Here is a 26,948-nt window from a genome sequence, read left to right as displayed (position 1 = left end):
AGATATGGGAAGGGGAAGTAGTAAGGGAGAAAGAGCTCATTTCAATGGAGTTTGCCGGAAACCACATTTGAAGATCCTGAAGATGAATGGATAAGGGCTTTTGTGGCTGCTTTTGTGCATGTGGGCTTAGAAAAAGAAAGTGTGAGATGAGAAATTTTGTTTGAATAAGTAATGAATCCTTTTGGAATTTTCTGTTTGACTAAATTCATTTTGTAAAATTTCTCTCTTTTTAAAAAAATCATTGATGAGAGAGAGAGAAAGAGAAAGGGAGAGGCAGAAACACTGATTTGCTGTTTCACTTATTTATGAGTTCATGGTTGGTTCTTGATTCTTGTACGTGCCCTGACGGGGGACTGAAACCACAGCCTTGGTGTAGCAGGATGACACTCTCACCCACTGAGCTACCCAGGACTCTAATTCATTCATTCACTCATCCATTCATTCATTCATTTTAATTTTAATTATTGCTTCTAATTTATTTTTAAATTGATCATGCATGGTTTCAGAAAAATAAGTGTATACAGTAAAGATGTCTCCTTCCTAATCTGGCATGTAGTTCTTCTCTGAGGCAGCCGTTGTTCATTGTTTTGAGCATATCCTTCCAGTAATATTGTCTGTACATGAAAGCAAATACAAGTGAATAATATTCTCCTACTTTTTGTGCAAATGGTACCATATTATATACAGAGGAAAAATGGTGAAAATTAGAAAAACTGATCATATCAAGTACTGGTGAGGATGTGAAGGAATTGCAGGTGGGAATGTAAAATGGAACAGCCTGATGGAGAACAGTCTGACAATTTTTTAAGAAGTTAAACATATACTTACCGTGTAATTCAGTCATTCCGTTCCTATGTATTTACTAAAGAGAAATGAAAGCAAATGTACTTGAACACAACTTTTCACAGCAGTTTTATTTTTAATAGCCAAAGGCTGGAAACAACCCAAATGTCCATGAATAGATTAATAAATAAAAAATTTAGTATATCCATACAATGGAAGACTACTTAGCAATAAAAGGAATGAACTACTGATACACACTCAATTTATAGAAAGTTCTAGAAAATGCAAACATCTATATTGATGTGAAGTGGGTCAGTGGTTGCCTGGGGCCAGGAGAAAGAATGAAGATGGGTATGAGAGAGGGAAGGAAACTTTTGCAGGTGATGAATATGTTCATTATTTTGATTGTAGCGAAGGTTTCATGGTTGTACACAAAACCAAAACTTCCCAAATTGTACACTTGAAATATTTACAGGGTATTTTATGTCATTTATACCTCAATAAAATAATTAAAACATGCATCTCTGTTGACCACCTAACCTCACTTGTTATTTGCAAAATATATTTAATACATCTTGGTTGAAACTGCAGGAAAATGACCAACACCACAATGCTCATCATGGGAGGATTAGTTAAATAAAATTTGGTGTCTTCATACAATGGAATATAAAGTTGTTAAAATAATGTTATTAATCTTTATACACCAAAAGAGGACTAAGATATTTTAAGTATATAAAATAATTTGCTTGCTGGAGGGGTTGTAAAATGGGCAGCCACTTTGGACTGCTAGGAATATAGCCAACAGAACTGAAAACATATGTACATGTGAAGACTTGCACATGAGTCTTCATAGCAGCATTACTCCTCAGAGCCCCAAAGGAGAAACAGCCCACGTGCCCATCAACTAATAGGTGGATGACAGAGAGGGCACATATGTACAACGGAATATTACTCAGGTATAAAAAGGAATAAAGTACTGGCACATGCTACAGTGTGGATTAACCTGGAAGACATATGTGCGCTAACTGTAAGAAACCAGACACAAAAGGCCACATGTTGTGTGATTCCATTTATGTGAAGTGTCTAGAATAGGCAGATCCATGGAGAGAGAAATAGATTAGTGTTCCCAGGTCCTGTGGCAAGGGAGGTATTGATACAGGAGTTCTTTCTGAGGAGATGAGAATATTCCAGAATCGGCTGGTGATGATGGTTATGCAACATAGTGACTACAGTAAAACCATTAAAATACACAGTTTAAAGTAGTGAATTACGTCTTATATGAAGCGGTAGATGACAATTAAAAATGGCACATAGAAAGACCTTTGAGAAGTAGAAGATACAATGTTAAAAAAATTTGGATATGTATAATTGAGTAAAGTAAAACATCATTTTTGTTTAAATATTAGAGGCATATGTTATTTTATGCATATAAGTAAATTTGGAAGACTATTCACTGAAGTATTAACAAGAGGAATCTCTGAGGAGTGAGACTATGAAGGATTTTTACTTTTTTTTTTTAAATATATTTTATTGATTATGCTATTACAGTTGTCCCATTTCCCTTCTTCTCTCCCCTCCACCCTGTACCCCCTCCCACCCACATTTCCCCGTTTAGTTCATGTCCATGTGTCATACTTATGAGTTCTTTAGTTTCTACATTTCCCATACTATTCCTGCCCTCCCCCTATCAATTTTCAACCTACATTCTATGCTACTTATTCTCTATACTTTTTCCCCCTCTCTCCTCCTCCCACCCTCCTGCTGCTAACCCTCCATGTGCCCTCCATTTCTGTGGTTCTGTTCCTGTTCTAATTGTTTACTTAGTTTCTTTTGGTTTTGCTTTAGGTGTGGTTGTTGATATTTGTGAGTTTGCTGTCCTTTTACTATACATGTCTTTTCTTTATCTTCTTTTCTTAGATAAGTCCCTTTAGCATTTCATAAAATAAGGGCTTGGTGATGATGAACTCCTTTAACTTGACCTTATCTGAGAAGCACTTTATCTGCCCTTCCATTCTAAAAGAGAGCTTTGCTGGATAGAGCAATCTGGGATGTAGGTCCTTGTCTTTCATGACTTGGAATATTTCTTTCCAGCCTCTTCTCGCCTGTAAGGTCTCTTTGGAGAAATCAGCTGACAGTCTGATGGGAACTCCTTTGTAGGTTACTGTCCCCTTACCTCTTGCTGCTTCTAGAATTCTCTCCTTCGTTTTTACCTTGGCTAATGTAATTATGATGTGCCTTGGTGTGTTTCTTCTTGGGTCCAACTTCTTTGGGGCTCTCTGCGCTCCTTGGATTTCTTGGAAGACTGTTCCCTTTGCCAGATTGGGGAAGTTCTCCTTTATTATTTGTTCAAATACGTGCTCAATCTGTTGCTTTTCCCCTTCTGATTCTGGTACCCCTATAATTCGGATATTGGAACGTTTAAAGGTGTCTTGGATGCTCTTAATCTTTTCCTCAGTTTTTTGAATTCTTATTTCATCATGCTTTCCTGCTTGGTTGATTCTATCTTCCTTCTGGTCCACTGTATTGTTTTGAGACTCATATTCCTTCCTTTCACTATTGGCTCTCCTCCGCGTGTCTTCCTGCATCTGTTTTATGGTACTCTGCATTCTTTCATCTAAATTTCGTCCAAAATCCACCAGTTCCGTGAGCTTTCTGATCACCAGTGTTTTGAACTGCGCATCTGATAGATTGGCTAATTCTTGGTCGCTCAAAAGGATGAGTCCTGGGGGACTGATTTGTTCTGTTGAAAACATGGGGTTTTTTTTTTTCCCCCTGTCTCTCCTTTTTTTTTTTTTTTTTTTTTTTTCCCGGTCTGGTTGCTCTAGTTACGGTGGGGGGCGGAGCCTTAGGTGCTCACTGGGGCTGGGCACCCCTGTCGCTAGATTGTGACGTTATATGTGGGGGCGGGGCGGGAGCGGGAGCAGGGCGGGAGAAAACAATGGCGGTAGTTCCGTTCCCCTGGACTCAGACCCTTGTCTGGGCTTCCGGGCTGCGAGTTCTGCCCTGGTCCACAATCGCTACCCCTCTGGGTCTGCCAGCCGCAGCTTGCGTACTCAGGGATCACCTCTGCCTTCTTGCGTGCCGGATGGCTTTTGCGCCGATTTCGTGCCAAACCTTCCCCCGACCTCCGCCGCGGACCGGAGCCAGCCCCGCGCCCGCCGGCTCGTCTTCTCCTACCAGTCCGGATGAACGCGTCTACTTCAACTTCTTGGCTGCCCGACTTCCATTCAGATAAATCCTCTGCTGGATCTGGGTGTTATTCTGATAGTAAATTATTGTTGTAAATTATTGGTTTTCTAATCTTGGTTGTACGAGGAGGTACGGTGCGACCACCTATTCCTCCATCTTGCTGGAAGTCCTATTCTCCTTTTTGGATTTTTACTTTTTAAATAATACATTTAGGTACCACTTGATTTAAAAATATGCATGTAACTTTTGTGATCAAGTAAAATCAAAGATTCTTTAAGTGATAAAGAAATATGCTGGTAGAGGTTGCTATTGAATACATCACATAAAGTTCTTTTTAAAATAATCCTTTGGTTACACAAAAAATCACTCTATATTCACTTGTTTTGCACAAATTTAGGTTTTCTAAATTGAAAGGAATATTTTCTTTCAATTTATAAGATGTATATGCAACATTTATGTGAGATATTTGTGTACTGAAATATTTTTAAAAGTTTAACAAATGTTTAATATTTTACATTTTAAAATTAGTTTATTTTCTATGTTATTCTTTATTGGTTTCAGATATCTAGCATAGTGGTTAGATAATCATATTAAAAGTTTCAAAGTAGTTGTTTTTTGCAGTAGAAATTTGACTATTGAAAGAGTGCTCATAAATATTTTAATATTATTTTGAAGTTCATTACTCACGATCAGTTCAGACTCCAATTAGGTTAGTCCTTCTCCCTCAATTTCGCATACAAAGATCAAAGTGATCCCTCTTTCAAGCTCAGTCAAATAAGCATCAAAACTTCATCAAAACTTTGTTAGTGACTGAGATGATCACAAAGGCCTTTATGCGTGGGCATGGCAGCCATGAGCATGTGCCTCCCAGATCTCCTGCTTCCGGGAAGATGATTAGCCAGAGGCATTAGCTGCTGTGCTCTGACTTCCATCACTGTGTTCCCCCTAAGACCCATTTCCCCTGGACTGTTCCCAGTGACTGCTCGTGGCAGGGAAAAGAAGGCAGGCCCATGTCTGAAAGGCACAGGGCTCTTCTGAAGGACATCTCGACTCGAGGACTCTCTGTGGGCCCTGCCAGAACTTCCTTAGAACAGTGCTGCAGTCTAAGATCTTCCCTTTTCCTTCACAGGGGCCAGATCAGCATCAGCTCCTTGGCTCTCCCAGCCTCCTCCAGCTCCTCATTTTCCTGCACTCACATTTGCCCCAATAAATCTCTCATATAACTAACCCTATCTTAGCTTTTGACCTAGACAAACACAAGTAGCACCAAGAATGATCCAAGAAAAGACTGTGATTTGAGACTGACGATCCAGTGGGCAAAGAGGAGGTTACCCTGGTTGATAGGTGGGGCGTGGATAGTCCCTAGCCTAAGGTGGAAACTTAAGTGTTAAAGATTTCACTGATGGTGACCCCCAAATGACCTGGCAAAGGAGGATGCTGTTGCAGATGTGATGATTAAGGCATTTGAAAGCCATGGAGAGAACAATGTTCTCAAAGACAGCAGAGCTGGCTGGTTACTGCTAAACTGTATCCATGCCAGCACAGGAATAATGAGAGATCCAGAGCCCTAACAAGCAGTTAATGGCCAAGTGTGAGAGCCAGAGGGTCTCTTTGATAGCTTACAAAGAGGCCCTTACCCCCTGTAGTGTGAAAGAGCAGACACATTCAAACAGGCTGAAGCTCAAACAGAATTACAGAGATCCACAGATGTTTGAATGTTCAGCCAACACAGATCTGTTATACCAAGGTCAGGATGCTGGGTGGGGAAAATCTGGGACCCTGAAAACTGGAATGGGGACATACAGATGGGTGTTTCTGAGTATATTACTTCTGCAGGGTGCCTCCTGCCCCCCAAATCCTTAAGGCTTGCAGTGTGTCCCAACCTTCCCTGGTCTGATAGGAGACAGCACTTCTATCGTGCTAAAAGATGCTGCAGAGACATCTCCCGAGCAGTGCTTCCCTCAGTAGCTGTCCTCACCTCCTCCCTGTCTGATAACCAAGGTTTAGTCCCCAGCATAACCTGAATGGGGACATGCTGGGAATGGTTAAGAAGGAAAGAGACTATCCATCAGAAGAGCTGCAAGAATCTGCATGTACAAGCAGGAGCCAGAGGAATACACCTTGGCCTGTATATTAAGAGTGCTTCATAGGGGCTTTTCTCAGGATCTACGATGTTATACCTTGACAAGAACCTTAGCGAATGGGGCAAACTGCTAGGGTGGTCCTTAGAAATCGAGGAAAAGCAATGACAGCACTCAATGAAGTGGAAATTTCTGAGTTGCCCTCAGTAGGATAGGATTCTGCAACACATCTAGGCTGCCTTGCAAGCAACACTACTCATTGGTCCTTATGATCAGAAGAAGGAAAAAGAGGCAGGAGGAAGTAGGAACTCCAGAATGTACCCTGTGAACATCCAAGCTCCTGCAATTTCAAATTGTGAGATATCTTCTCCCGAGGAAAAGACACATTGGTGCATCTTGCATTCTACAACATAAAGGAAGCTCAGCAGCCTGATCGGATTTTGGGGCTTGGGAAACAATGCGTTCCGTTGATAAGAATATCATTCCGGCCCATGTCCTGTGGGGCACAGGTAACTGCCACTGTTGAGTAGGGCTAAAAGCATGGAAGGCTCTGTAGCCAGTGCAGCAGCCCTGCCTGCTTGGTCCATATGGTTGGGCAGACCCGATGGCTTCAGAAGACCAGTGTTGGGAAAAGATGCAGCGGGATAGAGCTTTTCCCAAGCTCCAGCGGGAGAGTTACAATGCAGGCCTCTGGGATTGTGGGGTAAGACTGTGCCAACCAGCCTAGGACTAGATACCTTTTGAGAAACAGCCCTTGAAGTGCTACTGGGCCCTGGTGGAGATGATAGCTGTGGACCAAGGATGTAGAATTGCCCATTATTATGACTAAGAATATTCTTTGTCATCAAGTCGAATGGGCCAGTGGTAGTTCATCATGAGATGGGAATGATACATCCAAGATGAAGCCTGAGCAGGACCAGAGATCATAAGTACATTGCATGAGCAGACAGTCCAAAGTTCTTTATCACCCTCAGTAGGTGCATCAGCATTTCTCTCCCATTTCACACCTATGGACATTCGAAGGTTCCCATACATACAGCTGAAGGAAGGAGAAAGAGCCTGAATTTGGTTTCCGGATGAGGTGGCTAGGTATGAGGGTGCAAGCTGAAAGTGGGTGGGGTGGCCTTGAAAGACAGTGGGGAGAAAAAATCTTCCCAATGGGCAGAGGTGCAAGCAGTGCACTCGGTCACCTACTTAGTATGGAAGAAGTGTCCCAAGGTGAAAAATTTACCTGTCCTGGCAGTGGTCATTGGTCTGGGTATCTGGCCACGGTCCTGGAGGGAGAAGGACTGGAATACTGGGACAAAGCACTGTGGAGTGGAAGCATGTGGATGGGCAATACGGGAGTGGGCACGAACTGTGAAGAGTTCTGTTTTGCATGTGAATGCCCATTCAAAGGCACTCACCATGGCGGAGGTACTGAACAACCAAGTAAACGAAATGACTCAGCCAATCAACATGAATCAGAGTGCCATTAGCCATCTCAGAAGTGGCATGGTGGGCACAGGAACAGAGTGGCCAGGGTAGCAGAGACAGAGGCATCCAACCAGTTCATAGTGAAGGAGGTAGATGGAGTAGGCCTATGACATAACCACGACTACCGCACCATCCAGCAGAAGCCAGCTTCATGGAATACAGACACAGCCTTCTAAAGGCACAGAGGAAGCACCAGCTTGAGCCAATACTGTGAAAGTGTGGATGCCATCCTTCAAGATCCAGCATTTGCATGAATCCAGAGACCTCCGTATAGTGCTGTGCACTCGACAGGAAGAACACATGGATCTGGGAATCAAGGATGTGGATGCAAGTGTGGCCTCACTATCACTAATAGTGACTCGCTGGGGGAGTTTGTGCTTCCTGACTCCCCAGCTCTGGGCTCTGCAGGATGGAAGGTTCTGGTCTCTGAATGGGAGGTACCTTCTTGCCAAAGGACATAGCCAGGAACTACAAGTTACAGCTGCTGCCCAGGCACTTTGGACTCCTCATGGCTAGGATCCAGCAAGTGCAGAGAGGAATCACGGTATGAGCAGGGATACTTGACCCTCATCAGTAAGAGGAGGTAGTGTTGCTTTAAACAATGAGGACAGGAAGGAAAAAAATGTGGATGGAACCCCCACGACCCATTCACGCAGTCTCTTGGTACTTTCATGCCCCAGTGCACCTGCTAATGGCACTGTGCTACAACCTCGGCCTGAGAAGGGTATGGTTTCAAGGGATTAGAGCCCTGAGGTATGGGTTTGATCATGCCACCAGGTAAGCCACTGAGTCCTGCCAAGGTGAGGGCTCTGGGTGAGGGGCAATGTAGAATGGATGGTGGAGGAAGCAGAGGATGAGCTCCAGCTATTGCCCTGTGATCCAATGGAGCACCAGGGGCTGTGCTTTATCCTACTAACTTGCCTTTTGTGAGTTATTCCCTCAGAGAGAAAGGCCTGTAGGGACCAGGGGAAGGTGCTCCTCCAACTCAGGAGGAGCTGTCGATCTGCACAGTACAAACAGAAGCCTTTGGTGGCCATGAAAATGCATCTCCCAGATTTCCCTTAATTAACTCACAGCCCAGCCCCTGTGCTCTGAAATCTATCATCATATTTGCATTGTGGTTGTGCTTCCCCATGGCCACTCCTAGTCATTGCCTGTGTGTGGCAGGGACACTAAACAGGCCACTACCTGTAAGATGCTGGCCATCTCTGTAGGGTGACTTTGGCTTAAGGACTGTCCATGGGCCTGGGCGGAGCTTTCTTAGAGCTGTGCTGAAGTTTAAGAAGTAATTTCCTTACACTCACCCTGGTTGCTTCTTTCTTCTTCAGAAGTGAAGGCCCACATTATTGTCTGCTGGCTCCTCCACCGGCTCCTTCTCCATTTTCCCTGTGGAATTTCCTCTAATAAACCTCTTGCACACCTACTCTCATGTTTGCCTCTGCTTCTTGGAGGACCCAGGCAGATGGCTTATGTGTCAATCTTGTATGCTGAGTCTAGTTAACTGGTGGCTGCAAGGAGTGCTGAGTTGAGACAGATCGGAAAGTTGCATCTGGTCCGTTGTAAAGAATGCCATGATCTATTGGCAAGGTCTGCTATGAGGGCAAGCGGGGAGGGGCTTGACCTTTCATTAGTAGCTATTTCTGAATTGGAATGTTTCCAAAATCTCTATAGAGAAGGGTCATGGTCAGAGGGGTATTGTATTTGAAACTTTTGCTAATGGTGGATGATATTCATAATGACAGTGAATGATTAATGATAATTGTGGTTAATGATTAATAATAATATTATTAATAAGAATATGATTATAATGATATGCTATACTATATAATGACTGTATAAATAAATAGAATGCTGAATGCTGAATGATAATTATAGCATGGTATAATGAGGAGCCTCAAGTCATTCTAATGTAAGACAATATGTAGATTAATTATATTATATAAGGAATAATCATTTCACACAAAAGTGTCACGTGGTATCTAGAAAAAAGATTCAAAGCATAAGGTCTCTGTTAGTGGTCTCCGTCTCGCACTTGGGGCGACTGTTCCGGCGAGCTGATGGGATATTTGTGTTTCCGTAGCAGGTGTGCATTGGGGAGCCCATCAGAACATGCTGCTCTTCCTTGATATTACTTATTTCCCTTTATCCAACTTTATCCTTGTCAAGCAACATTATGACATTAATTACTTTTTATAAGATTTTCCTACTAGAAAAAGAATGCGCTGATCAGCTGACATAGGTATTCTAATCTACCTAGCATTTATTTCCTTCCTGTAAAGAAATCATTTTTAAAGTTCCAAAAACCACACATGCTTACCATTAAATAATTTTAAAAGTATAAAGCAAAATTTAAAGTCCACTTCTCATGTAGAGTTTCCTTTCAGTTCTACTCTGTAGGAGTAACACTTTTATTTTTTGTTGTAAACGAATTTTCTCCACTGGATATCTGATACTCAAAGTGGTTTCTTTAGGACTTTCTTTTAAAAAGAATCTCTTGTGTATTTACCCAGAATGAACTAATAAAACCAAGTTTCTAAATACACAAAACCGAAGGCCAATCCTTTCATTCAAAGTTCTTTTTATCTTCAGGAGACAGCCTTTCCTTAAGTCTTTTATGATGGCAAACTCTGTGCTTTGCAGAAAGTGTGAGCTGTAGCCACCTTTCAGAGCATGAGATTCATTTGGTAGATTATTTGTAATGCTCCCGCTCACAGCACTCTATGGTTTATTCAGTCTTAGGAACTACCACCATTCATTTGTTTTTGTGTGAATTGTATTGCTTTATCGTTATTTTCCAGACCTTTCACTGCCCCAAGGATAACGTGGGGGAGGGGAAAGTAAGAGAAGGGACTTCAGTCTTAGAGTGAACTCAGTAGGCACCTACTTCAACAGTTTTAGAAAGAACACATGAAGACAAATCTGAAATGATGTAGATTATAGATGGGCTCTTTTAAAAAATGTGGTTAAGATTATTATTGACCATTTTCAAACTCAAAGCAATTTTTGATGAGAAATATTAGCTCCCTAAGATGAATAAGATTTAGGCTTTTTATGTACATGAAATTTATTTCAAAAAAATGTTCTTCAATGGAGAACATCTGGATCTTTATTGAAAGTGCTTTTATTCAAGGATTTATAGATGAAATCCTTAAGCTTAATATCTCCAAGGAAGATCTTAAAGATCTTAAGATCTCCAAGGATTATTATTTCAGAAACAGAAAACGCAACTTATCAAAATATTGTTGATAAACTATAAAGACAAATACAATTTTATTACTCTAAAAAAGCTTAAATATTGGTTTCACTTAAAGAGGGAGAGACTACATACTTTTCCTAAGTGAACCAACTTACAAAGTGTACTCATTTTATACTGATAATTTAAAAAAATAATTTCATACAAAAAGTTTTATGGAAGTCATTTTTTTGCTGGGACAAATATGATGATGAACAATAATACATAAATCTGGTGAGTATGGGTATAAACATTAGAGATCTTTTCATGTAGATTAAAAAGTACACTTTTCCAAAAACAATTTATTTACTCTCTCACCTTTTTATTAAATTAGAATTAATTTTTATTTTGATTAACATGAAAATATTACCACAGAAATAAAGATTACTCTAAAATATTCCTAGGCCTACTCTCTCTTTTTGACTAAAGAAAACCAGTAAATATTTTGTAGCACATTTACTATTTGTCAATTTGATAAAACGGAATGCTGTAAAGGCACTTACAAAGATATACAGTAGAATTATCTGGCGTGAGGCGATGGTTTAGTAAATACTGCATTTGTTCAGGACAGTCCTGGAGATGCATGCCCTGTGTGCATATTGGCTCTATTCTCTAAACTTCATTTTCTAATGTTAGAAGTCAGTTACAATTTAATAACTACTTGGGGCAAAATGACTGTACCTTACCCTCCTTATATAAAAACCGTAGTAGAAGGACAATAGCATTTCAGCTGTTGGGCCCACTAGATTAGATGGATAGGTTTGATTATCTACTTGAGATCAATGATCGCTGCTTAAGGAGGTTAAATAGATTTTTTATTTATTTTTTCTCCTTAAATTTAAGGTTACTCATGGCTTAGACAAAATACCAAGGTCAGAAGGAAAATGTGCACTCTCTTCACACTGAACTTACTCTCTTCACACCGAATTTCTCTCTGGCTTAGGAGAAACAACGTTCTGCCTTCATGAGGACAGCAGCTTCACTTGTCCTAATGCTGTGTGATTCTTAGTGTAGATGCTACAAATCACTGCATGGGTTTATGCCACTCTGGCATATATGGTATCAGTTTGTCCTGGAAAGTTCCGATTTTATTTTTTTGTCCTTATTTCCCTATAGGTGGCGTGGAATTTTTACTTTAAGTATCAGTATGCATGAATGGCTTTTTCATTGCCATTTTAATTGCAATAAAAGTTTTGAAGGTATACTTGCAAATTTATCTCATGGCTCAGCCAGATGATAAAACATTATCAATAAAGTACTAAAATAAACAAATGCACTCTAAAGGTACATTTTTGTTTTTCTCAACTTAATTATTTCTAGGTCTGATAGGTCTGGTTTTTATAGGTAGGGTCCAAACTTGATTTCAGAAGCCAGGCCAACTGGATTTAAATTCCCAAAGATACCACAAGTTTGGGGGCACAAACGAAATCACCAAATCAACACATGGTAAGATCAACTTTTGGTTGATAACACGAGGGCCCAGTAGAACTGGTTACTACTTTCCGAAATCTGCTTTTTGAAAAATAATTAAGAATCCCAAGGAACCACACATATAAACCAGTTTATTAGATTGTCAGGGATACTTTGAGACGTATTCAAGTGATTTTATTTCACTTCATATAAACAGAGGAAGGGAAGGAAGTTGTGAACTTCAAGCTTTGATCCGCATGTGTGCAGTTAGCATCCACCAAAGCACCATTGGATATGGGAGAGTTAGCACCACAGAAGTTTAGGACCTAACTGTTGACATGCATCACTGAAAAACCTGGAACATGAACATGGAAGGAGTACATGGGATGGTCTATTAGAAACAATACAAGGCCATTTATGATTTGTTTTCATACAGTACAATACAATCACCAATCAATGAGAACCTTTGAAGTACAATACAGGACAAAAAACACTTTGTACCCTGTTAACACTAAAGCAGTCACGGATTTAAAAACATGTTTCGTGTGAGAGGTAGTGGACTGAAATGATCCCTCCTCCTTGATTTTTAAATTCAGAGTTATATAGTTACATGATCTCTTAAGAAAGAATTTTCAAATTTATGTCTATTTCAATGCTGACAAATGGTTTTCTGAGAACCGAAAGGCTTGATGAATTCAAAACAAAACAAAATGAAAAAAACCTGATATAGTCAAGAAGACTCCAGTGTGGTGGAAGATATTGCACGTAACATCAGTTTGAAAAGGATGTCAGTGGTGTTGACACTTGTCTTCCCTTCCGTGGAGGAATGTCAAGTACAGAAGCCTTGCATTCGCGATGAAGTTCATTCATTTCTTTCACTCAGTGCCTTTGTTCTGAAGTGTAACATAACAGACATTCCTTATTCCTCAACTTTTTGTAGTGTCATAGGGCTGTTCCTTATGCTGGATTTGACAACAGTGAAAAGGGCTGATATTCTCTCTGGATTTAGGGTAATTTGTGAGCTAAAGAAAAAATATTAATTTAAATTTAGCATACGTGAAATTTTAAAGAGAGTTTCACTATTTTTACAGTACAAACCCATAATGAATATCATTGAAAACCTTTCTGTTAGAAAGCATGTAACAAACACTCAATTTTAAGTTGTGTAAGTTGTGTCTGGGCCAATTTTGGCACATTAGCAGATTACTGTATAAGAAATGTATAATGAGAATAGATACAGGTATATTCAGATCTCAATGCATTGATTTCAAGGAAATATATATTTTTAGTCACCAAGAGAAGAATATACCCTGAAGCATCTATGTAGACACATAATCAATGATGTGTCTATCCAACTTCTAATTCTGGAATAGTGATAACAGGGTCAATTAGAAAAAAGTACTCAAATACAGTACGGCAGCAGTTTTATGATGTATATATTTAACAGCAAAACATCTTTGAAAATAGATTCAGTACTATACGTTGAGTTTACAATTCACCATTTCTATACTTGTAATACATGCATTGATTTGTTTTCCCAGTTTAGAAAAATCCCACTAGGACCAACATCTTTCAGAACAACAATCTAACATTAAACAAAACCTTCTAAGGAAAATATTTAGCATCACAGAAATCTGAGAAAAGTCTGTTACGCAGCATCACAAAATACTCAATAGATCTACATTTAAGATTGTTCATGCCATGACATTAACACACCTTTGGGTTAATATATCTTATTTTAAGAAGAAACAAAGAAACGAACCAAATAATTGGCATGGAATTTATCTTTAGTCTGTTCTTGGTAAGAGAAGACTGACCTCTAATAAACTTGACTCCTTCCCACAATGGTACCTGCGTATATGAGGCAGCATTTACATTTAATAAGACATATATGTAAAACTAGTGATAGAAAAAGTGGCCACCACAGAGAAAGAATTAAAGGTAAGTAAAATTATAGACAAGTATTTTTTTTTCCTGAAATGAACCGCTCCCAAACAAAAAAAAAGAAAGCAAAGTTGGTTCACTTTGAAATATTCTTCTGTGGAAAAATATTCTTCGGTAAAAGCTAGCCTATCCCTATAAATTTCAGAAAGATGTAAGTTTTCACTTGAGCAAAAATGTAACTTTTGAAAAAGAAGACCTATTTGCTTTTTCTGTCAAATCAAATCTGTTGTATAAATCAACAGCGATTTTCTGAAGAGGAAAGAGCTACACGCAGCAGCATACCCACACCACTAACTTCGATTTGATCATTCACTAGCCATGGCTGACTAGTGAACACAGAAGAAACAGAAATGATACCTTAATGTTTTAGGGTTACATAAAAAAAAAACTCGACTGCAACAAAATTGAGTTGTGACAAGTGGGCTTAATAGTTTTGATGGACCAACACTTCAGTACAAGGTAGTAGCAATGAAAAATATAATTAAAAAAATAAAAGCTGTCTAAAATTGTTCAGTGAAAAGGCCTTAAAATTTTACATTTTAACCTCAAATGATTGTAGACTTAGGCTAACAGTTTTGCCACTATCCCATCACTTTTGTTACTCGAGTTTTATTTCTTCATTGTTCATTGGTTATATTATGCAATACAATTCTCTGTGAAAATAGTTTGAATTATTACATTATATAAGAAGCTCTAGAAAAAACACATAAGTAGGGTAAATTTATAAAAGAATAAAGGATATTTTAGGGGATTTTAGACAAATTCTACACAGATAAATAACTAACTAGTTCAAGGTAATAAAGTGCCTTCATTTCCAGGTAATTAATTTTTCCCTAAAATATTTTAAGGCTTTATAACATCAGAAGTTTGGTAGTATATGGATTATGTTATTAATTAGCATTCTTTTGTAGTACTTACTTTATTTAATCTTTTAATGCATATTAGGTAATTTTAATAATTAGGAGCTTAAAAAGATAAAACTTGAATTGTAAATTATGAGTTCATTCTGTGAGGAGAGGAAAAGATGTATAATTTCTAAACGCTGTGATTTGTACGTAAGACTCACATGTTGCTTCTGAACAATTTAGTTTGTGTCATAATATACAGCAGCCAAAGCCTCTCAAAAATGCAACAGAATTTTTAATCCCATGGCAAATGGGACCATCATTTCTTTCATTTATATAGTCTGTTGTCTTCACATTTAAAATGATTGTGCATCCTCAAATGAAAAAGGCCATTAAAAATCTAACATAAATTCTTCAAACACAAGCACAATACTATTTTTTATTGCAACAGCTTATGTATAATCTGTATTGATGCCAACATCTAGTGTTAAAGCATTTATATTTGTTTTCATTTTGCTTCTACCATCCATGAGTGTGTCACAGTAAAATACTGGTACCCTCATAGAAGTATGTATAACAGCTGTAATCATACAGAATTCTCTTGCTTCTTATCATCTCTCTTTGGAGGATATGAAGGTATTTAAGCATAGCTGTGCATTTAGTTGTTTTAGCAGCTTCCTATTTTAAGATAAATTATAACTATATGAACATCAACTTAATTCGTTATAACCACCACAAACTAATTAAAATATTTAAATATTATTTTTCAGGAACTTAAGTTATTTTGTCAGAAAATTACTAAAGTGAGGCACAAGATTAAATGACCATGATACCTAAAATGTTCTTCTAATTATCATTGGATTAATTTAAATGTTCCTAAAATTAAGGGTTTTTGAGGTTAGGATGGAGGAGGAAAGCTAACTCATTGCAAAGAATGGTTTAAATTAAACCTTTCAAATAATTAGAAAAATAGGAACTATCAGTAGCAAAAAAGTGCTAGTCTTAAAGTTGGGTTTGGTTTTGAATTTAAAGCCTAGTAAGAGTAATTCCTGGGAATAAAAAAAATTATGGCATAAACTTTTATAATTGCACATTTCTGTAACAAAGTGCACAAGTTACCACATTTTTTTAAGTTACCACATTTTAAATGCACACAATTCTACTTTTCAAAATATAAGTATATATAAAGTTTTATCTTTTTCATAATAGTACAGTACAGTTTCACTAAGTTGGCACAAATATGTAATCAGGACAATGAATTTTAACTTTCTAAATATAGTATAGTGTATTTTTAAAAAATAACTGTTAGAACCTTTGTCATGATGGGATTCAAATCCAAGTCTAGCCAAAGCATTCTCATAAAATCTGAAAACATCACGAGAGTTAATTTAGGTAAGTTTCAGCCATGCAATGCACAGACATATGCTTTAAAAACAATTAGTTTAGTTATCTTGTTTTAATCTAACTACAAATTATACGTACTCTCTTTAATCACGGAACCTACAAAACATGTAATAAACTTGAGAATAGTATTAAACACCGAGGTTTCTAGCCTTAATTGCTCATTTCTATTAAGCATATCAAAAATGTTTGGGCTATTAATGGGCTATTAATTTTTATGCTTCTATCTCTTTATTGTAAATAGAAATGCTCAATGAAAATGTATAGAGACAATATAATAAGAACAAAAGGACATTAGAGACCAAAGCACCAATGTAAAGAATAAATAAAATATCAGCAAGTGTGTAAAAGTTCTGTATATTAATACATTTGTTAAGTTAGGGGAAGACAATAAAAATTAAGATCTTTTTACTGAGTAATAAATATGTTAATATATATTTTTAAAACAAGTGGCATGTATGTAAAGTTAAATTTTAAATATTTTTGTTGTTTGAATATGTTGATGTTAAACTAGAGACATATCTCATTATAAACTGAGACACCCCAAAATCATATTATTCAGAGAAAAAAGAGAACATAAGATCATGATTCTCAATGATGGGTCATATGTGTTCTATTATGCCACAGGCTAATATTATGGTGCTGTACCTCATTTAATTAGAGTGAAAATGCTAATAAAAACACAAAAGTGCTAATGTTAAAATTTAGACTAGTTCATTGTCATGGAACATTCAATGACTATCAAAAGAGAACCCCTTTCTTTTCCTAGAGTTTAAGAATCTCAATCTTGGATATAAAGAATGATTACATAAAAGGATAGAAAAGAAATGTCCAATTTTATAAATTCTTTATCTTCTGAGGGTGTAGAATGGCATATAAATTTGTATCCTAGTCTTCTAGAGAATTAACAAATTTTAAAAACACAAGTAAAATTGGAAGGGACTAGGCATTAACTCCTAGTTATCAATAACTAGGAGTTATTGATAATAACTCCACCAAACACAGCACACTGATAGGTAAATCACAGAAAGGTTAAATATGCATTCTATGTAATTTAACAAACCTTCTTAGTTTCTGAATATTAAATTGTAATCCCTTGTTGGTAGGTAATAGTCTTGGATAGCGAGAGCATTTAAAAATTATTCGATAAAATACTTCAAATAAACATTGAAACACAGATTTTTACCAGAAGCTGTAGACATGTGGAAAATAAACTCTATATGTGATATTCTAATCTGATTTAGCTAATCTAATACCCCAAATAATACAAGATCCCACAATCTCTCTTGGGAATATACAGATATCTTCCTGTCTTTGTAAAAGATAGGCAATTGTATTTAATTTAGCTTTTTCCTGGTAGCAGTTCTACAGAGATGACATACGGACTAAACATACCTATGAGAACCGTCCCTACAATAAAATTTAATCCCGTTTTGTATTGTTCAGCTCTTCTACAGCACTATTTATTTCCAAAATGGCCTGCAACTAATGCTAATAGTTATTTCTCAATGTATCACTATGAGGAAGGCAAATTAATAAGTTGCTTGTGCAGTAGTGGAGCTACACAAGGTCTTAAAAGATCTTATGTACCTTCTCTGCCCTGTAGGCAGTTATCTAGCATCACCCTATGCTGTGTGTCTGTACCACAGGCTCCTTGGGGCCAAAGACTAGGTCTTGTTGTCTGCTGCATATCCAGACCCAGCAGAGTGTTTAGCTCCTGCTGTATGCAGTATCTGTTGAGTGAGAAATTAGACTGAAAACAACAGAACAAAGAACATATTGTCCCCTCTCCACCACCTCCCACCAAATGAAAAGCTGCACTTGCCCATTCTTCTTTCTCCATCACTGTAGGGTGGGTAGTCTCATTCATCTGATACAATAGAGTAGTATTACTCACTCTTAAACCATGATGGCAAAGGCCACATGGTATGTGGCCCCCAGAGTACCAATGACATGATTGACTGTTACTACAATTGCTTCTAAAATTTGAATTATTCATCCTCCCTCTTGCCCAATATTTACATTAAAAGTTGTGCTTCCACATATGATGGACTATTCTTTTCTTAAGCTAACTCAGCCATAAAGAATCAAAGAAATAATTCTCAGAGCTTCAATCACTAGCACGAATGTGGACAATATCAGAAGGGAATGAAAAGACAGTTCACATATACAGCAAAAGGAGTTGGGAACTAGTGATTCTTCAATTTTTTTTGAAATTAGTGCAGAAAAGGCAGGATCCTTGTGAAGATAGTGATTAGTAAACAAAGTGAATACTAAGGTTAAACTAGATTATGTCAAAAGTGTCTCCAAGTTCTAAAGTTCCATATCGTGCAAATTGGTTCCTTCTGTGCTAAGATGGGAATCTGCACAGCATTCAAAGTATATTTCATTTTTAAATAAAAAAGGATAGTTAAACTAAAAAAGTTTGATGTTTTGGAACATTTGAACAGTTGTTCACAGTTGTGAATATTAAAAGTTTTTCTATAAACCACTATTACTTCTTCTTTTGCAACAATACCACATAAAGCCTTTTAAACCCCTACTGTATCTACTTAAATTATATCAGTATAATGTGACTATTTTAACGCTTTATAGTGTCAGCAAAATTAGTAGGTTGGAGTTTGCTCCCATTCCTTCTACTTGACGTGAAGGTGTGCCCTGAAGAACCGGCTTTGCCTTCAAGACCTCATTTCTAATTTCAAAGAGAGGAAGGCAACATTATTTCTTGTAAAAATTAGAGTTATGGTTTTAAACACATCAGTGGAAAAAACAAGTGATTATGCTACTAAGTTTGAAATTCTAAATTGCTATACTGCCAGAAAAAAAAGGAGAACTATTAACTAGAACATTTTGACTGAGAAGCAACAAAAACATTATTAATTCCAAAAACAGGATGTGGAAATCTCATTTTTATTAGCAAGAACCATACATACATAGGAGAACAGATGATTTACTATTAGCTTTAATTGCTGGTAAGGGGGGACTTTCCAAAACCCTTCAAGCAGCGTGTGCTCTGGAAATCAGGCTTACCCCCTTCTAACACTAAACTGATATCACTGCTGATACTCAGATGGGAACACGGGCCATGGCCTCATTTTCCCACATGGCAACAAGCATTATCGGCAGTTATTTACAATTAATTACTACACATAAAATAACAATAAACTGCTTACAGAATTCTTGCATACTGCTTAAAAGCAGCATCTCTTGATGCAGTTAATAAAATGCAGTCATTTTTATAGTTTAGAACATATCCCTGAAGCTTAGTATGGTAGAACTGTACGTCCTCCTACAGGTTAAACTACGCTGATGAGATTCTCTTGGTAGTTCACATGTAAATGCCTTTTGGTAAGAAATAAGACTTAGGATAACTTCTACATTAAATCAGTCATATTAAAGGGATGTTTCAATGCAGTATTTTTTAAATCATCAGAGTGAAATGTGATCATGGTAAAATAATTTAGGACCCTGGGAAAATAACTATGAGACGGGAGAAGGAGAGGATGTGTTTGGTTTTAGAGGTAGGCAGGAAGGCAAAAGAAATGAGAAAAGTGAATGAGAGGGACTGAGGAATAGGAATAATCTGAAACTTTGTTAACACTCTCTCAGGAATCGGGCAAAACTTCTTACTTCATTTGCGTGCCTTTTCCCATAGAACTGATATAACCATTGTAGTAACATCTGGGTATTCTTTCCCTTGCTGAATTGTGTATAAATACTGAGGTGTTTACTGTCCGTAAAGTTAAGAAAGTGCCTGTTGTGTGTGCCTTTGGTATATGCCATAGTGTTCTGGGATCTCTCAGTGGTTCTGCAGCTCCTTATTTTAGAATCTTAAGGTTGGATATGGTAAGGATTGGGACAGACTAACCGAGGGCCAGCTCGATCCTCTTTATTTAGTTAGGTCAAAATTCAGACTCCTTTTTGGTAAGAATAGAATTCTCTAGAAAAAGACAATAGCAGAAAGCACAAATTCACCCTTTGGATGTATTGGCACACAATTTCCTATGGCCCACTAGAATCACAGTATAATCTTTGCTTCAATTTATTGCCGCCCCCTAGAATCTCAATGAATCTTTGCTTAAAATTGCAAAGTTTAGGTAAATTCAATGAGAACTTTCAGAAAAGCAAAAATACAGTCTGGATGTTGCTTTCTTTGTATCTATTCTTCTTTCATTTATATGAACTATGAATCAAAATGAGTGTCTAATAATAATATTGAGTTCATAAGGTCAAGGTTGTATGATTTTAAGAGTGCATAAGACTATTGAGATAGCATCATATTAAAAAATAAAGTATTCCTTCCAGCATGTTTTGATAATAGAGATATCACATAAAGTATGTCCTCACTTGAAATTATTTTTCACTTTCAAAGGTCAAAGCAGAAATAAAAGTGAAGAAACAAGAACAGTTCTGTGGCCATTGCAACTGTTAAAGTGCGCTTACCTAATATTCTGGAATAATTTAGTCTCCCCAAAGAGTACCTCTTGATGCATATAATATTAATTAGGGTGGGAGAGTTGTTTGAATTTTAGGACTATTGTCATTTAACATTAATACTTGAGGATATTTTGTCCCCTCCATTATAACTACAGGTTTCTGCCATGACTTTAATAGTAGTATGTGTCAATTAAGCTATTCAGTGAAGATCTGCTTTTTTCTTGCTTGTTTTAAAAAAGTATCATCAATAAAAAGGAACTATTTACGGATGAACTGAACAACATGGATTATCTTAAAACTATTAGGCTGAGGTAGGGGTGGGTGGGTCAGAGGAATTGGAGGTGGGAAAATGGAGACGACTGTACTTGAACAATAAAAATACATACATACATACATAAAAAGAACTTGAAAAAAACTATTAGGCTGAGTGAATAAGGCAAAATGCAAAAAATATATGTTAATTTATATGAAATTCCAGAATAGACAAAACTAACTAATTTGTGGCAGCACAAATCAGATCAGCAATGGCTTTTGGAAATCAGAATGCAGGGGGAGTCTGTGGGAGTGTTGACTGGGAAGGTTATGGGAATTTTCCAGGGTGAGAAAAATATTCTGTCTTGATATTTATCAAAACTAACTGAATAGTATAATAATTTCATTTTATGTAAATTGTACCTTAATAAAAATGTTAAGCATTACCACTCAACATGACATTCTTGCTGAAGCATCAGAGGTATCAGAGGTTGGATGGCATTTCTGTTTTTTGCATTTAAAAACTTATCTCTATACACTGTCCCCGAGATAGCAACACATCCGAGAATGGAGTCCATGCCTAACGATGTGCAGAGGACACGGAATTTATATCAGGGCACTGAACCAAAACAGAGCTATTTTGTTTGTTTGTTTTTACTGATGTAAAAAGAAGACAAATCCTTTTACAGGCCATACTAAATGTACCAGTTCTAAGAAAAGATATACCATCTTATATTGAAAAATTACCCTAGGACAGAAAAGGTTTTCCAAGTCAGATTTGTCATTGTGAAAATGCTAGTTTATAAAGTCATAAAATCAATAGAAACTTGTTTCAAATGCTCCTTAAAAGTGAGCATGGCGGCATGGCCTCCATCCTTTCCTCTTTGTTCTCCAAGGATGAGTAGATGCTGGTGAAGTAAGTGGTATTGAAAGAAGACTGATTAACTTGAAACATTTAGATGCCAAGGAAACAAAATTTTACCTTATGCTTCTGGGTGTGTAATCAAGAATCTATAGGGTATATCACACTTTAAAAGCACTTTAAATGCCAGTGATTGGGGCCTCATTTATGATTACCTCATCATTTCATATCTAAGGGGCCACATGTTCACCTGCTTTAAAGAGGTCATGTGCAGAGTCAAAATGTCTCAGGAGTTCCCAATTTTCTACAGGAATAACCTTATCACATTATCTGACAAGTCTAGAAATAAATAAGTAAAAAAAAATGCTACTGGTACTGAGGAGAAAAGAGTAATATCCTTAGTAGAACTTATCTACAAATAATGACAAGTATTCATGGGCAAAATTGAAACTGTAATCAAAAGTCAGATAATTATTTCTCCAATTTTTTTCCTAATTCTAATTCAAACTCACCAAAGGTTTATGCTGTCATAAACCCACCCACATTTCATACAAAGCTATTTTAAATACAGAATTTTACTAACCATCATCATCTCCACCAGAAATTTGAGGGGGAAAAAGAAAAAGTAAGCAATTTCCTTAGCATAATGCCTGGCCTGTGGGAGGAAACTCAGTTAAGTATTTGTTGCATAAATGAATGAATGCTTTCATTTCCCTCAAATTGCCATTTCCTACCTCACACACTGTCTTCTTATTGCACATTAAAAATTCAGTATGATTGAAAAGAAAAAGCACAGGCACACCCTTAATGAGTAAAAAAAATAAAGCATTTCTCTGAAACACTTAAGCCACGCGTCATTACAGCTGCGACTGCTACTGTGACACAGAAATCACATAACTATAAATTGACATAATTGTAAAACAGCAAAAAATTGATATGAGATAACCTATATTTTTAGCTATATAATTTTCCTTTAAAAAACCAAGTAATGATATTAAAGGACATCATTTGGGTCTTTAGAGTGAACAATAAAAACTTGGGTAATGAATAGAATGGATAGCTGAGAGATGTTTCATGTAAACATATCTGAGACAATGAGTTTTAAAGGTTCATAAACACCAAAGGAAAACAGAACACCAAGTGGAAGAAGGCAGAAAAAATACAGTTCAAGACTCTGTGAAATGAGGAAAAGCTCCGTCTCAAGATGATGGTCTGCAAGAGCATCTTTACCATAGCAACTGGGCCTCAACCCTAACGGTCCCTTGACTATCCTAAAACCAGTGATCATCAGAAAGGTCATTCTTCAGAGTCATATTTCTTTAGAGTCAAAAGGAACCACAAACATAATTTGGTAATCATGTTTACAACTTGAAAATAATCAGGTGAAAAAACTCTTCTGGCTAAGAAAAATATTTTGAATGAATCTCAGATACTATCTCCCACTGGTTTGGGAGCAAAGAACCTACTTTGCCATGTAGAGTGTGCTCCTGTGTATAATGTGCACCCATGGTTTTGGCCCAAACTTTCAGGAAAAAATCTTTTAATTTCTTAATTCAATTAAAAAAGTTCTAGGGTATTATTTTGCATACAGATATCGTTATTGCTTTCTAGTGTTATGCTTTTAACACATAAGCATAAATAAAAGAATTAAAAACATTTATATAGATACAGAATTAGTATGACCTATATATAATTCCTATTTTTCCCTAAAAAATTTGGGCAAAAAATTGCATATTATACACTGCAAAATACGGTAATAGACATTGGGCAGTGGCAGGACCACTTAATAAGGGCTAGTTCATGCTCTGAAATGACTTGTTAAATGATTTTGAACAGATCACATATTTTAAATCTTTTCCTATGTTACAAACTGCAGGTGTTACATTACTCCAAAGATTCCTGCAAGCAAAAAAAACCACACCAAATTTGATGGGAGATCTGGACAAGAAAACACCTACACCAATACAAGGAAACTGGTGAGTGGAATCCTTTTACTAGTAGGGCCAGTGGTCCCCAAATCAGGCAAACTGATTCATTATATCTTTTAAGAAAAGAAAACAAAGCAGTTCTGAGTTTCTTCAGCAATAAAATATGCTTCAATATTTTTCAGTGTGTGGCTAGCTTATTCATTTTTCTTTGTGGTGTCTTTTGATGAGCAGAAAAATTTGATTTCGATGAAGTGTAATTATTTATGACTTCTTCTTTTATAAAGTTAGTGTTTTGTTTCCTGAGAAATGCCTGCCTACACAGTTGTGCGCTTTCATATTCGACTGAAAACAGTTTCAAAAGATGGTAACTAGCCCACCTCCCTTGCTACTGCTGTACCTGAGCGTTCCTCTGGTGAAAGGAGGCTCTCTTCCAATTTTGCATCAATTTTGTTATACTTTCTAGGGAATGGGTCCGTTTTACTGGCTGCAAAGAATAATGATGTCATTTAATTTATTAAATGCTTATTATGTGACAGAAACTTTGCTAACATCTCCATGTATCTTAAGACATTTAATTGTCTTTAACAGAATTCTGGTTGACTATGGGTTCTGTGGACCCTATCTGTTTTGTTATTGATCCATCCTCTGGACTCAGATGATTGCCCAGCACACAGTGAACCATTAATAATTAATCAACTGCATGCTGACTGAATAAACTCTCACAATAATTCATAAAGTTGTATAATTTGCCTCCAATTTCACAATAAGTGACAGAATTTGGATTTGAACCCGGGACTGGATGACATTCAAGTCTGTGCTCTTTACTATTCTGTACTAGGGCCACTGAGACTGCCTGATGACTGGGGGTAGGGGAGACACCGCACCTAACAATACAGCCAAAATCATTGCTGTTGCTTAAGAGGGTGAAGGAAACGGATTAAAATTATTGTTGTTTTATTCGTGTCATAGCAAAAAGCAAATGTGGAACTTCTATTAAGCTCTTTTTTTGATAATCTTAGGCATATTGATCTTTCTGTATTTGTAACTGTGTGAGAATTTGTGCAGGTTGAGCCAATATGAAACTTTTAGGGCCACAAAAATATGCAAACAAAAAATTCAATCAGCATATAAGAATTTAGAATTCAGCCTGCCAATGCCTCCGTCATACTACCAAACCATGGGAATGCCAGGGGACAAGGTCATTTTATTTCATGGAATTTCCTAGTCAACAGAGCTCTAACTACAATGCTCTATTTAACCCTATTGAAATAGAATCTGGTTGCATCTTGAATAAATATAATGTAGTGAGCATGGTTAGGTTTTGTGTGTGAATGAGAATACTTCCGTGCTCTGGAATCTTCATGGTTAACAGCTATAATCGCAGTATAATAACATGAAAAACATGTGGGTTCTTGAGTCAATGTGATAAAAACTCAGAACATCCCTTTCCAACTGGTTTTTGAAAAAGCCCACTTCCAACTTATGTGATCATTTACCTCTGGTTTGTAAGAGTGGAGGGAAAACATTCTCTTGTTGATTTTTAATTATTAACTGAATTTACTTGCAAATGAAGTACTGTAGTTTTATCCTCTGAATTATCTAACTAGAGTGACATTTTTTCGACGGCTGCACTGCAGGGCAGGTGCTATGCCAAGGCTGTGCCAGAAGGGCAGGGAGGACTCTATCTGCATCCTAGTCACTGGGGTCAAGGTCTGGAAGGCCCACGGAGAGGGAAGCCCAGGCTGTGAGACTAAATAGCGAGGAGGGGTCAAAGACTCATGACCTGAAGAGGAGAGACTGAATCTAGGCAAGTGGTTTGCGTGTGCCGAGTACCTACATAATGCCTTATGCCTTCTGCCGGGCTGAAACTGATGGTTGAATGAGTGCCGAATTGAGGCTAAAGAAGTGTCAAAACTAGGAAATTACGTAGAATACGTTTTTAAAAATTATTTAAATTAGCTATAGAAACATATATTTAATCTTACCAAAATCTGATTTCAAGTTTACCATTTCAAGTCTCCAGACTGTTAACACAAAGGCTTCAATGAGCAGTGGGCATTTTATAAACCTTGGTGTTTGATTATGCCACTAGGGGATCGCCGTAAGTCCTTTCACCTGCCTGGCCATGCTCTCTCCATCTGTTCATTGAGGTTAGTGGGATTAAAGTAAACTAACCTAAGTCAGTATTTCCATCAGGATAAAATGAGATTCAATACATGAAAGAATTTCAAAAAGTATGTGAAATTATATGTGAATTATTAGAATTAAAATTTCATATTCTTTTTACACTTAATTTAATTAGAAAATATTTCAGAATTAATGGCCAGCTATGGAAAAACCTTCAGGACAAATGAATACTTTGTACCAGTAAATAAATGAATTTACCCATTACTGGCTGTTCATTGCAGTGTATCTACAGTGAAAACTATCACAATTTTGGACTTACTAACAGTCACGTTAGGATCAGGCTTGTTTCATGTGGCTAAGACATTGGTGAAACAGCCACAGTTGAGAACAGTGATGGAGTTTTGTAAACCAGACATATGGACAGAAAAGGAGTTTGTGAAGATACTATGTATGTGATGAGAGTGAAATAAATGAACGGAAGGATGAACACAAAAGCCCAGGGAAGAGACGGCAGATATCCGAGATGACTGTCGCTACTCCTTGCCTTCCTCATTCTCTCCCCAACTGAATCCCCCATGCTCATGGGGCTTCACGGTCGTCTCCAACCCAGAGCTCAGGAAGTCATTACCACTTGAATATGGTAGGCACATGAGATGAAACAGAATTATTAGTTTCATCCTAGGACATCAAAAGAGATTTGGCATGGGGAAGACAGAATTATTGTCTAAAACAGTACCACTGTAGTTTTCTAAATTTGCACCAATGAAATATATTTTGGGCACTATAACAGAATGTAGATAATCATATTTAAAGGATATATTGTTAAAGGGAAAATGACACACAACATTTTATAACGGATACCCTCAAACACGCTTCTCATGTATACCAATGCACTGCCTGACACTTGGCAGAAAATCGGATTAATATCTGTTGAATAAAAAATGAAAGCCTGATTAAGCTCCAACAGCTGCTTTGAATCCA

The 26,948-nt window shown here is 37.2% G+C and overlaps 1 protein-coding gene across 3 annotated transcripts in view; it reads right to left on the bottom strand.

The window, feature by feature from the left end:
• Positions 1–12,303: 12,303 nt before the first annotated feature.
• PURG (purine rich element binding protein G) overlaps positions 12,304–26,948 on the bottom strand; it is a 35,782-nt gene continuing 21,137 nt past the window's right edge. For 2 of the 3 annotated variants that reach the window (XM_036011644.1, XM_028526421.2), the window contains one exon: positions 12,304–13,193. In XM_036011644.1, coding sequence (XP_035867537.1) covers positions 13,091–13,193 — 103 coding nt within the window. In that variant the 3' untranslated portion in view covers positions 12,304–13,090. The remainder of the gene's footprint in view (positions 13,194–26,948) is intronic. The other variant, XM_028526422.2, reaches the window with a different exon arrangement.

Source organism: Phyllostomus discolor, chromosome 11, assembly GCF_004126475.2.
Source record: "Phyllostomus discolor isolate MPI-MPIP mPhyDis1 chromosome 11, mPhyDis1.pri.v3, whole genome shotgun sequence".
NCBI classification, from domain to species: domain Eukaryota; kingdom Metazoa; phylum Chordata; class Mammalia; order Chiroptera; family Phyllostomidae; genus Phyllostomus; species Phyllostomus discolor.
This window is presented reverse-complemented; position numbering and strand designations above follow the sequence as displayed.